We start from the raw sequence: 12,278 nt of genomic DNA on the forward strand, positions 1-12,278 counted from the left end.
AGATGTGAACAAACAAATATATTCTTTTAATGAAAGAAATTCCCAAATTAAGTAAAAAAAAAAAAAAAAAGAAAAGAAAAGAAAAGAAAAAAAGCTGCAATTACTAACCAGTAACCTTTGTAAACAAGGAATCCTCAGGGTATGATTCCTTGTTTACAAAGGATACTGGTTAGTAAAGTTAGTAAGTTCATAAAATGAGCTGGGAAAATTAGATACTAGAGATGTCGTGAATCAAGATGTCTGGACGTGGGTTATTGTCTAGAAGTTGAGCAAAGTGTGTGTATTGCATAGAAGAAGTGTGTGGGGTTTTGCAGAACAGCACCAGGTCCTAGCTATCCCCATTACCCTGCCATAGAACTAGTGATTTTCTAACTTAGGTTTCAAATAGTCTAGAAGGAAAATAGATCTCAAGAAACATACATTCTTTCTGGGAAGACATTGATTTGCGGTTTGTAAAGAAAAAAGAAATGCATTCTGAAAAATCTTCCCTAGTGTGTTTTAAGTGTACTAATTTCTTAATGCTAAACATATGTTCGATTTAGGAGACCCAGTGGTATTTTATTTAAGTGTTGACTTCACTGATATAAATTGGGTTGGGCAAGACCACTTCTAAAATTCTTTTTGGTTTGAAGGCATGATAATTACAGATCTGTTTTCATTATAAGAACATTCCTCTGACCAGCATTATTAGTGACCACTGGGTGACACTGAGGCTGTGTTGGGGGCTCTGGATACCTTCACCTCTGACAGTGGTCACTTGTATGGCACACAGGAACCGAGGCCGAGCTTTGACAGCTGCTCCGATGGACTGAACACAGATGTGCAGCTGCCCTCTCAGACGCCTGCCCTCCTGTGGCCAGGGGGCTCGGCTCAGATCCTGTCTCACAGAAGCGAATCTACTTATGCGATTGGCAGCGATCCCCTTCAACAGAACATTTACGAGAATTTCATGCGGGAGTTGGAAATGAGCAGGACCAACACTGAGCGCGTAGAAACCTCCACAGAAACCGTGGAGTCCAGCAGTGAGTCACTAAGCTCACTGGAGCAACTGGATCTGCTCTTTGAGAAGGAGCAGGGAGTGGTACGGAAGGCTGGGTGGCTTTTCTTCAAACCCCTTGTCACTTTGCAGAAGGAAAGGAAGCTGGAGCTGGTTACTCGGAGGAAGTGGAAACAGTACTGGGTAACGCTTAAGGGTAAGCACCTTCGCTGCTGGCCGTTGCCCCCTTCCCTGGACTCCTTGCAGGAAAGCGTCACTGTGGTCCATGTCTCTCAGATTTAATGTGAAAGATGCAATACAGAATCTCAGGGTGTGCTTTACCATAAAGCCTTTGCCAGATGCTTACTACCTGCATATATATTACTGAGTCAAATAATGGTTTCGTTTAAAAGCCATTGCTTATTATTTTTTATGTATTACTGTATCACTCTTTGACACCGTGTGTGTGTGTGTGTGTGTGTGTGTGTGTGTGTGTGTGTAGGGGGGTTAAGCTAAATAAACTATGAAACATAGTTTAGTTTTGGGAACATAGGTCTTTAATTTCACATTCTGCATTTTTCCAGAACTGCAATATAGTTACCTTTGATAGCTTGATTATCATTTTTAACATCATCTGGATTCTTGAATTGTAGCATTTCACTTTTATGAACTCGAAAGCCTAGCTTACTAGCAAGTGGGTCAATTTTTTTCTCTTTCTTTCTTTCTTTCTTTCTTTCTTTCTTTCTTTCTTTTTGTTGTTGTTGTTGTTGTTGTTGTTGCTGGGGATGGAGCCCAGGGTCTTGTGCATGCTGAGCATATGCTCTATCCCTGAGCTCTGCTCCTAGACCCACGTGTAACTTTTGTTTCTGCCTGTCATACTCCCTCCCTCCACTCTTCTCTCACCCTCTCTCCTCCTCTTCCTCACCCACCGTGAAAGAAATAGAAATAGGAATTTGTTAAGATGGTACACATTTTTTCAAGCATTTCCATTTAAAAAAATCTTCTTGCTTTGTTCTTGGTGATTGTGTAGATTTGAAGAAATCTAAGTGTCCTGTGAGGCAGGGAGAGGCCCTTGATGCACACGGTGTTCCTTTATACCGACGCAAACAGGAGGAGCAGCCCCTGAGCCCAGCGGCTTGGAGAGCTTCCACAGCACTCCTGTGTCCCTGTCAGAGGCTCTGACTGTGATATTTCAAAAGTCAGACCTTGTTATCAGGTGACGCCTTTCCCCAGCGTGAAAGAGGACAGAAACGGGAGTCACATCTGCAGACAGCATGTGTGAAATGCCCGGAAATGCCCAGAGCCCTCTGGATCGCTGCCTCCTAGCTTTCTTCCTTTGTCCTCTGTTTCCAAACAGTAGCAACCTTCCCCTAACCTTGCAGAGCCGAGAGCAGGTTCTGATTACCCATAAGCCCCTCTGATAAATATACATTTTAAGAAATGCTGTTCCCTGGTGGAAGGGGAGTGAGAGAGTGAGCTGCGGGGAGCCAGTGACCTGTCCCCACTGTTGATGTCTCTTTTGGCTCTAGATTGGCATCCTGTGGCATGTTGTGGCTGAGAGGGGCAAAGAACTTAGTATTTTATATGGGAGAAGTAGTTTTATGTGAATGACAAGAGATTTGGAAAATTGGAATAATGTGTTGAATCTAGTAAGCAAATAAATAGATCAAAGGACTAAGACATTATATCTTTTTTTTTTTTTTTTTGAGACAGAGTCTCACTATACAGCTCAGACTGGCCTTGCACTCATTTTGTAGCCCAGGCTGGTCCTGAACTTGCAACAGTCCTCCTGCCTCAGCCTCTGGAATGCTAGGATTATAGGTGTATGCCACCATGCCTGGATGAGAAGTTAAGTCATACGGCTTAAAAGTCAAAGAGTTACTCAAGGATAGGCTAGAGAGATATGACTGCACCATGGTTTGTCAGGTAGTAAGGCCAACGTAAAAGTCAGTGTGCTTTAAAAGAAAGAATGTGACCCTCACCTCTACCATTAGCGGTGTCATGTCTTTTTGCAAAGGAGGTGATAGTCTCCTTCCTTCTCCCTGGTCAGAGTTGGCATTTCCCTCATAGTGGGCCTGATGTGTGTTGGAGAGGACTCGTTCATAAATAAGAAAGCTCCTGAGAAGGCTGTGCCTGAAGGGCAGCCACCTGGAGAGATGAGCACCCCCGCTGGGTGGTGGCAATGTGTATAGGGGCTGAGCATCTGGAATTGTTCATGAATCATAGGGCCTCTCTTACTATATTTATAGTGGATGGACTTGATCCATAATGTGTCATGTACCTCCTTTTTTATAAAGTAAAATTTGTCTCTCTTTAAAATCTGTTTTATTTATATACTTATTTATTTGGTATTGGATCTTGCTGCACAGCTTGGACTTGTAGTGATCCTCCTGTCTCAGCCTCCCCAGCACTGGGATTATAGGCATGCACCACTATACCCGGTTTCCATGGCTGGCTCAGTATGGGGCCAGCATGGCATGCAGTACTGGGGATTGAACCTTGGTCCTTGCCCTTGCCAGGTAGGTGCTTAGACAGCGAGCTGTCTCTCCAGCCCAAAACTTGTTTCTTAAAATTAATGCTTTTGAAAGTTCTTCCCTGCCTGCTTTGAAAATCCTGTGTACATCTCCACAGCAGCGGATGGTGGTGGCCATATCTTACCTGGAAGAGCAGAACCATCCCTGACAGTGAAAGTATTTTGAGCCATATGGCATGGAAGAGGCTTAAGGATCTAAGACTCTTTATCCCAGCCAAAATAAGACCTAGCATGAGAGTGAGCCTCTGTGTTATAAAGAGACCCCATTTTTTTTTTCTGACTTTCAAAAGGTTAGGACAGGACTGTTGGAGGTCAGGCTGATTATGTGTCTCTGAAAACAACCACCACGTTTATTTTATTTTATTTTTTTCAAAGTTTTATTGATAAACAGATAGCAATGAGACAGTTTCAAATCAAATCGGAAGTACAGTTTCAACAAATAACACACTGCATATATTCTTCTTAGTGGTTAATTGCTGTACAAGATGCGGACTTGTGATCCTATTTACAAACACCATTAGAACAAATCATTCTATTCATTAAGAGAATGCAACTATATATCTATCCCAACCACTTTGAATACACAGATACAAAATGGACATTCATTGGTATACCCCATTTTTTCTAAGTTCCATTATTGAATATTATAGGTGTGTAAACTCAGCAAAATATTCTAAAAGAGTCCAGTAGCCCATAATAGCATTGGGTCTTCTGTTTAACTGGCAATGTCAGAAATTATTGACCTGAGTCCCCCACAGCTCAACTTAACAGCATGGCTTTATTTCTTATATTTCATCTTCATACTTTTCTACTGGATGGCTAAGACCAAGGTAAAGCAGGACCTATGCAACAAGAGTTGTAGCTTTTAACCACCACGTTTAGAACCCAAGGCAAGTGGGAAGACAACACCATACCTTCTTGTTTTTCCTGCTTCAGACAACAATGCTCTTCCACAACCAGATTTTCAGAGCCTTGTCTTTGTGGGTGGGGGTGGAGGGCTTGAGTCAACGTCAGGCAGGTGTCAGATGGAAGCTGGAAGAGTCCCTTGCCTGTTGCCTCCTGTCTACCCTGAAGCAAGGTCAGAACTTCTGCTGCTGAATTCAGGGGCGGGGGTGGGCTGGAGGGTTTTTTCTGTTGGTTTGTTTTTTGTTTTACTATTTTAAGGTCTCCTTCCCTTCTCTCTTGGAGCTTACTTGTAAAACACTTCAAGATGCATGGATAAAAGGTGCTTTGTAAGTGTTATCACACACACATTCCTCATTTCCTTTCAGCCTTGGCTAAGCTGGTGATAAAGATGTTTTTCCCAGCATGACCTTTCCCACATGGCTTTCTACACCTTTTTCCTCTGTGAATTTAGTATTTTTATAGCTTCACTTTATTGCCTTAGAGACCAAATAGCAATGTTTGGACTTAACTCTTTGGTTTAATGCTAGTTAAAAACATATAGGGTCACTTAGGCAGAATTCTAAAATTATACTCCAAATATCTATGTAGGTAAATTGGAAAGAGAGAAGTTACCTGTGAACTATCTGGTGAACTGCTTGCATTATATGTACAGGAATGCTCAGGGCACCAGTGTTTTCCAGGGTTTCGAGGATGTAATGAATTTTTAGCAAGGGTAATTCTGCTTTATACCTGGCTCTCCCAATGAGTGGCTCTTCATGCAATTCACAGACTTCCTAGAATGTGCAGTTCACAGGTCATTAAAGATGCCCCTCAAAAGGCACAGCATACTTGGTGCAACTTAAGGGAGGCCATCAGATGGCTTTGGGAAGCTAGTGTTTCTGTCCAGAGATGGCCCTGCAACAGCAAACTGAGGCCAAGTGGGGGACAAGAGGTATCAGAGGCAGCGTGTAGTTAGGAGAAGATTGAGGCTGATGGCTCTCTTCCACTGGTGCTATTTCTTCTCCTCTCCTGCTGTACATCCACTGCTGGTATAGTCTTTTTTTATGAGCAGAATATATTTATTGAATGAAAGAAAGCTCCTGTCCCAAGAGAGGGATGGGGGGGCGAGTGGGTAGTCCTCCCCCCCATTTTTTTTTTCTTTTTTTGGTACAGTCTTTAAAGTTTTTTCTGCTTCATTGGCCAGGAGACCATCCATTGCCATCCCCTCAGGATGCCCGCAGGCCTGGTGGCACAGGTCGTTGCTGATGGCTATAGCATGAGGGTGGGTAAAAGGAGACCTCGTTAACACATGTCAGCTGTGTTGTAGCAATCCCATTGCCGCCTTTGAGACAGAGTTCTTCCACATCAAGATTGAAGTACCAGGGTTAAGATTGCTTTTTTTGTTCTTTAAATCCATGAGGTACAAAATCGTGCATATGGTGCTGCCATTTGGGCCTGGCACTAAAATGCAGTGCCCACATTGAGCTGTAGTCTGGGGTAGGTGGCAGCATCTTGGCCCCTCTCCAGGGCTTACATTTGTTTCCTTTCGATGTAATGATTCAAATCATGGCCTTTAGAATACAATGTTGGGGAAGCTGGGAAATAAAGATTAACCCATTGGAAACAATTTGGACCTAGTGCATGGCTTGGCTCTGTCACCTTTGCCCTGGTCCATGGGTTCCCTGTCATGAAACACTACATGTTCCTCAGACAGGAACAGCCTTTCCTGATGTGAAGATTGGGTTTATTGTTTGCAACTGCATCATGGTGAAAAAAGAGAAAGCCTCAGGCTGCAAGAAGGAGCTTTGACCATAAACTCCTTGCTCTTTTCCCTCGTCTTAATACATGAACACACTCAGCCTTCCAGTTTAGACGAGGTGTCTGATGTAGTTTCTTGGTGCTAGCAGTGGAGTCCATGGCCCCATGGGATGCTGGCCACGGGCTCTGTCCCGGGCCACATCCCAGCCCGCAGGTGAGTGCTACTTGCTAGGAGGAGTGATTGCTCAGTAGGGCCTGCCTTGGAAGGAGAAAGTGCTGTTACTGGAGGCCAAGGTTGGGGCGTCTTCTTTCCCCAGCTTCTGTGCTCTGCTGTTCATTCATATTATGACTGTGTTTTACAGGAAGCAGTTAAACTAACAAGAGTGAAGTAGTTTTTAAAATATATATGAATGAGGACATGGTGAATGGGATGAAGTGTCACCAAGTGGCCTGTGTTTCACGCTCAGTGCTGAGTGAAAGGGGTTTGTAGAGCACAGGAAGTGACCATGTCATGCATACTTGTGTGCCGGAGCTTGACAGGTGACAGATGCTCAAAAATGTTTCTAGGGCTGGCCAGATAGCTCAGTGGACTAAAGCACTTATTTAGACGCAGGGACTGGGGTTTGATCCCCAGTGTGCCATGCAGGTTCTGCCCCCAGGGCATGCTAAATCAAGGACTGAGACTGGGCATGGTGGCGCCTGTAATCCCAGCGCTTGGGAGGCTGAAAACAGGAGGATCACTAGGAGCCCGATCTGTATAGTGAGACCCTGTACTAAATACATTTAAAAAAAGGTTCCTCAGCTAAAGGCTTGAAGGGACAGTAATCTTTGCTAGAGAACACACTTGCATGCTTATTAGCAAACATCAATTTGTCAACCAAATGTGTCCAATATTTATGATATTCCTATCCAATGATTAAAAGAGGACTTCAGTAACTTCTGCCTGCAATATTAGTTTATTAACAAAAAATAAGTACTTCAAGAGGTAGTATTTTATAATATTTAAAATCCAGACATACTTAAATTTTTCTCTTTTAGCTTAAATTAAAAGGATTATTGTAATGTTTCCTACTGCTGAGCGGTAACAGATACCCTCACATCAAGATGCATGGCACTTGGAGTATAAACTGGGTACTTCCCCCCGTATATGTGGTTTCTAGTTACTGCTACCACGCATCGCAGCCATCAGCACTGATTAGGGGATTTTCTTCCACTTCCCACACGTGAGTCTCACATGAAGTGCAGCCTTGGGCTTGAGCACCTGGGTGCAGGGCCTGAGGTTGCATGCCTGCTCCGCTGCCATCCAGCTGCGGCACCTGGGTGGGTGCAAGCCTTCTCCCAGGTCTCCCACCTGGAGAGCGGCTTCCACGACCACGTCTGCCTGTGGAAAAGGGATTAAAGGTGCCGGCGTATGTGGAGTACCTGGAGGAATTAAGCAAAAGTGTATGCTTGGCGTTGTTCCCACTGATGTCGCTTTTATGGCACCTGACTGGAGTTCACACAAGCATCACGAGGCCTGCCTCAGATGCCAGCTTGTCCTTGTTAATTGTGTGTGTTTTGCATAGTCGTCTCATGCAGGTCTTTGGGACTTGGGGTTGCTCAGTTTTGGTTTTTGGCTGCCTCACTCGTGTGCCCATGCTTTTGCCTTTTCTGACTTTCAGGTCAGGTGATGGAGACATTATTATCTTGCTCTTGTCTTTTCCAGGCTGTACCTTGCTATTTTATGAGACCTATGGCAAGAATTCTATGGACCAGAGCAGTGCCCCTCGCTGTGCCCTTTTTGCTGAGGACAGCATCGTGCAGTCCGTCCCAGAACACCCCAAGAAGGAAAATGTGTTCTGCCTCAGTAACGCTTTTGGAGATGTCTACCTTTTCCAGGTACTGCCTGTGCCGTGCAGGCGGAGGGGCAAGGGAGAGGCATGTGCACAGCTCAGATGAGAAGGAACGGGACTGAGAAACCTTAGGAATGAAATAGAGAATAATTTGTTCGGTTTAGGATTCACATTTGATCAGGAGGTGTGAGCCTCTGCTAACTGCTGTGCACCGGGGCCATGGCCAGTCTCGTCACTGGTACAACAGGCACTTCTCAGGTGCCCATGAAGTGCCAGGATTTGCTTGGGGATGCTCACCACAGCTCCAAGAGGCTTCATTATGGCCCTACTCTGCAGTAGCTCACAATGTGGAGAGTGACATAGTCAAGGTTCCCCGAGCTGAGGCATTTTAAGGAATCCTAGCAAATACGTATAGAAGGGCCTCAGGCTCTGGCCAAGAGTCCAGCAGAAGGAGGAGAAGCTTTCCCAGAAGGCCCTCATGACCAAGCACTCTGAGGTGTCTGTCCCTGTGGAAGTAGCCTTAGGTTGTTAAAGTTCAGGTGATCTGTTGTTAGTGGCTTTCTAGCAATTGCAAGGCTACAGAGTCTGGTGGCGCTGAGCCCTGGGTGCTAGGCCAGCCTCAGGTTTGCATCTTGGTGCTGTTGTTGAGTATGAATATTGTCTGGGAGCAATTACCAAGCGTCACTGGGGTTGAAACTCTTTAACAGTTAGGTTAATAACAATGGCTTAAAGGATTGCTGTAAGGGTTAGATAATATCATGTGCATATGTTATGTGCTAAAGAAATTCTGTTTTTCTGATTTCATTTTTGGGGGGATTTTGAGATGAGGTCTCCTTGTGTTGCCAAGGCTGGCTTTGAACATGTGGGCTCAAAGGATTCTCCTGCCTTGGCCTCTGGAATAACTGAGATTATAAATGCATGTGATCTCTCCTGCCCAAGACTTTTAACCATTATTATTTAACTTAAAAGAGATGAGAGTGACAGCCAGGAAGTGCAAAGGATGTCTCAAATGCCCCTCCACCTAAGCCTAGTGCTTCATGCAGACACAGTGCCAGCTGTAGATTGTATCTGGGAGAAGGCTCGTGGGAAGCCTCCGGGTCCTGGAGTCTGATCTCTGATGAAATTGATCCTGTGTGCCTGAGAACCGCTGCAGAGCAGAAGTTCTCTAGGCTGCCTCTGGGACGCTAGCAATCTCTGTTGTGCTCGCTGCAGCAGGATTTTCTGGGCACAGCAGTAGTAAACTGCAGCTTTACTGCTGTCCCCTGACTGACTTGACTTACAAGCGTTAAGGACTGAGATTTGCTTTTCCTCCACTTAACAGAAAAATTGATTAAACCCTTGTATGCTGCTGTGTAAAAAAGAGATGCTAACCTGAATTATAGGGCTGGGATGCCTTAGATTAAATTTTCATGGACTTCTCTTAGGATTAAGCATGAAATGAATGTTTTACTTTGTGATCCAGGCAAAATATGTTTAGTATTTTTTAAAAAAGAGAATTTAAAAAATTACAATAAAAATGATACAGAATTTCAAAACAAGATGATAGGAACTTAACAATGGTTGTTACGTTGCATATTGTTATCTTCAAAGTCGTTCCTCAGATTACCAGATATAAGAAGTTTTATCAATTGGCCCTATTTTATAATCCCGAGGTCCATAGAGCGTAGACTCCATGGCTTGTAGAGTAGGCATGTGGCCATTTCTGGACTTTCGATGTGGTAACATAACCCCATATGAGTGTACCCTGGTTTGCTCCCACTCCTGTTGTTGGCTATCTGCTCTTCCTCGTATTTAGAGTTTCCTGTCATATTTGAGGCTGCATGATTGTTTCTCTTTAGCTTTCTGTATTCTCTCAGACCCTCCTGGAGCTGAGTTGAGTGGCTGGGTGTGTTTTTGAGGTTAAACTCTTTTTTATGAAGTGCAAATATTTCCTTGGTTTGATACATCAAAGCTCAGTCTGCCACTTGGAGAGAATGATTGTGTTATAGTCCTTTGAAGCAGTTTCCCCCTGTGTTTAGGCCACCAGCCAGACAGACCTGGAGAACTGGGTCACTGCCATACATTCCGCATGTGCATCCCTTTTTGCAAAGAAGCATGGGAAAGAGGACACGGTGAGGCTGCTGAAGAGCCAGACAAGAAGTCTGCTCCAGAAGATTGACATGGACAGCAAGATGAAAAAGATGGCGGAGCTGCAGCTGTCTGTGGTGAGCGACCCCAAGAACAGGAAAGCCATTGAGAACCAGGTACTGTTTGTTCAAAATGCACACTTAGCTGGGCTGGTCGTTCTCTTGGGACAAATCATTTCTGATGCTCCTCGGTTCATGTTCTTTTGTGACAAGGGGATAGAGTACACTTTATGACCTTTGGTGGATAGAGATGGGTTGAGCATTCCTTATCTGAAATGCTTGGGACCGTTATTTAAATTTTTCTTTTCTTTTTTTTTCAGATTTTGGACTATTTGTATATACACCATGCAAAATCTTTGGGAGGGGATTTAAGACTAGCCATGAAATTATGTTCCATATATACCTTATATACATAGCCTGAATGTAGTGTTATATATTTTCAATAATTTGGTAAATGAAGCAAATATTCATGGAGTGGAAATTTTTATTTATAATGTCATATGTTGGCACTAAAAAGGTTTTGATTTTAGAACATTTCAGATTTGGGATTTTTGGATTAAGAAAGCTCAATTTGCTTATCTAAATCTTTGTGCCCAAATCTTTTTCCTGTGTTGAGTGGTGCCCCCTTGCCTGGCTGATTCTGTCAAATATTGTTACTTTCTTGACACAAGTGTACATAATAAAACCACTAGATGATTAGACAAGTATAATGCTGGTACAGAAGGCAGCTGTGGAAAGAAGGGTTTGGCATAAAATACTTATCCCCATGTAGGTGGAATCCAAAATCTAACAACAGGTAACAGACAAACTGCTAAGGAAGAGGGGATTACAGGCATGTGCCACAATGCCTAGTTTCAGGGCCAGCGTGACATGCGATACCAGGGATCGAACCTGGGTCCTTGTGCTTGCCAAGCAGGTGCTTAGGCCACTGAGCTATCTCCCCACTCCCCATGGCAGTCTTAAATGTAAAACTTAGATGTAAGTTTTATTTTTTTATGGTCTGTCTTCAGGCAGAGTATACATTTCGAGGTTGTGGAGAGATTGATCAGGTGGTGTTGCAGAGGGTGGACTAAAATGTAGAAAGTCAAAGGCAGGGAAGTGGCCCTGGCCTGGGTGTGCAGCTGCACGGGCTCAGATGCAGGGATGCAAAAGGGGCACCACGGCTTAGATGGAAAGAGTATGCCAGAGACCATCGATTCCTGTGATTCTCTAGTTCCTCTACTTGCAGGTGGGCCTGCTCCTCAGGCAGGGCATGCCATTTATTTAAATAGTATCTGTCATATTTAGATAGTATCTGTCAGCAGTCTCCAAACTGCAAAGCAGTTTTCACACGGAGGTGAGAAGGAAGCTGACCCTCCAAGAAGCAGCAGGCAGAGGTTGGGAGGGCGTGTGGAGTCTGACAAGGAAACAGCTGCTCCCCTGAGCAGCTGATGTTTTCACTGCCTGGCCTGCTGACTTCTGCTCGGAGAAGCTCGGGCCTGAGGCCGCCCGGCTGAGTGTGCCTCCTGCCCTCCTGCCCTGCTGTCTCTGTGCAGGGCAGCGTGACCATAGCTGCTCCGCTGAGGGTGGGACAGGTCAGAGGGCTTGAAGGAGAGTTTGGTTATCCTGGTGTTTTCTGTAACGGTATCTCGCTTGTGGTCCTGAACTTCCAAGCTCCAGTCTCACATCCTGTCTGTTAGTACAGATGTCACTCACAGAATCCAGTATCACAGTTATCAGGGCATCCTTGTCAAAAGTGTCATAGGATATGTGCATACTGATGTTTATAGCAGCACAATTCATAAGAGCTAGTTTTAGAAGTGGTAGATGAATGGTTAAAGAAAATATGGAGTACTACTCTGTCATAAAGAAAGATAGGCTTGCATCATTGTAGGAAAATGGATGCATAATGTTAAGCATGAAAAATCAGGCACAAAAGCTTCAGTGTTGCTCAGTTTGTCTTATGTGAGAAATCCAAAGTACAAATAAAGAACAAAATAAAAGATAATAGAAGGGAGAACTTCTGCAAAAGGAAATGAACCAAGAGATAGAGGGAAGAGGGAGGGGAAGGGGATGAGAAGATGTGTTGTATCCAGGTGCCAACTCCCCACAAGTGCTATAATCCTTATACACTGTAGACATGCATTAAAACACTGAAGAAAGAACTCTTGTTGACCATGATGCAGAAA

The 12,278-nt window shown here is 44.2% G+C and overlaps 1 protein-coding gene across 1 annotated transcript in view; it reads left to right on the forward strand.

The window, feature by feature from the left end:
- The window catches only part of Tiam2 (T cell lymphoma invasion and metastasis 2), a 128,490-nt gene that overhangs the window by 25,204 nt on the left and 91,008 nt on the right, over positions 1 to 12,278 (forward strand). Inside the window, exons 5-7 of the mRNA XM_023712191.1 lie at positions 773 to 1,193; positions 7,858 to 8,030; positions 10,003 to 10,227. Of these exons, the coding sequence (XP_023567959.1) occupies positions 773 to 1,193; positions 7,858 to 8,030; positions 10,003 to 10,227 (819 nt within the window). The remainder of the gene's footprint in view (positions 1 to 772; positions 1,194 to 7,857; positions 8,031 to 10,002; positions 10,228 to 12,278) is intronic.

The sequence above is a fragment of the Octodon degus genome, unplaced genomic scaffold (genome assembly GCF_000260255.1).
Source record: "Octodon degus isolate 3935 unplaced genomic scaffold, OctDeg1.0 scaffold00024, whole genome shotgun sequence".
Classification (NCBI taxonomy): domain Eukaryota; kingdom Metazoa; phylum Chordata; class Mammalia; order Rodentia; family Octodontidae; genus Octodon; species Octodon degus.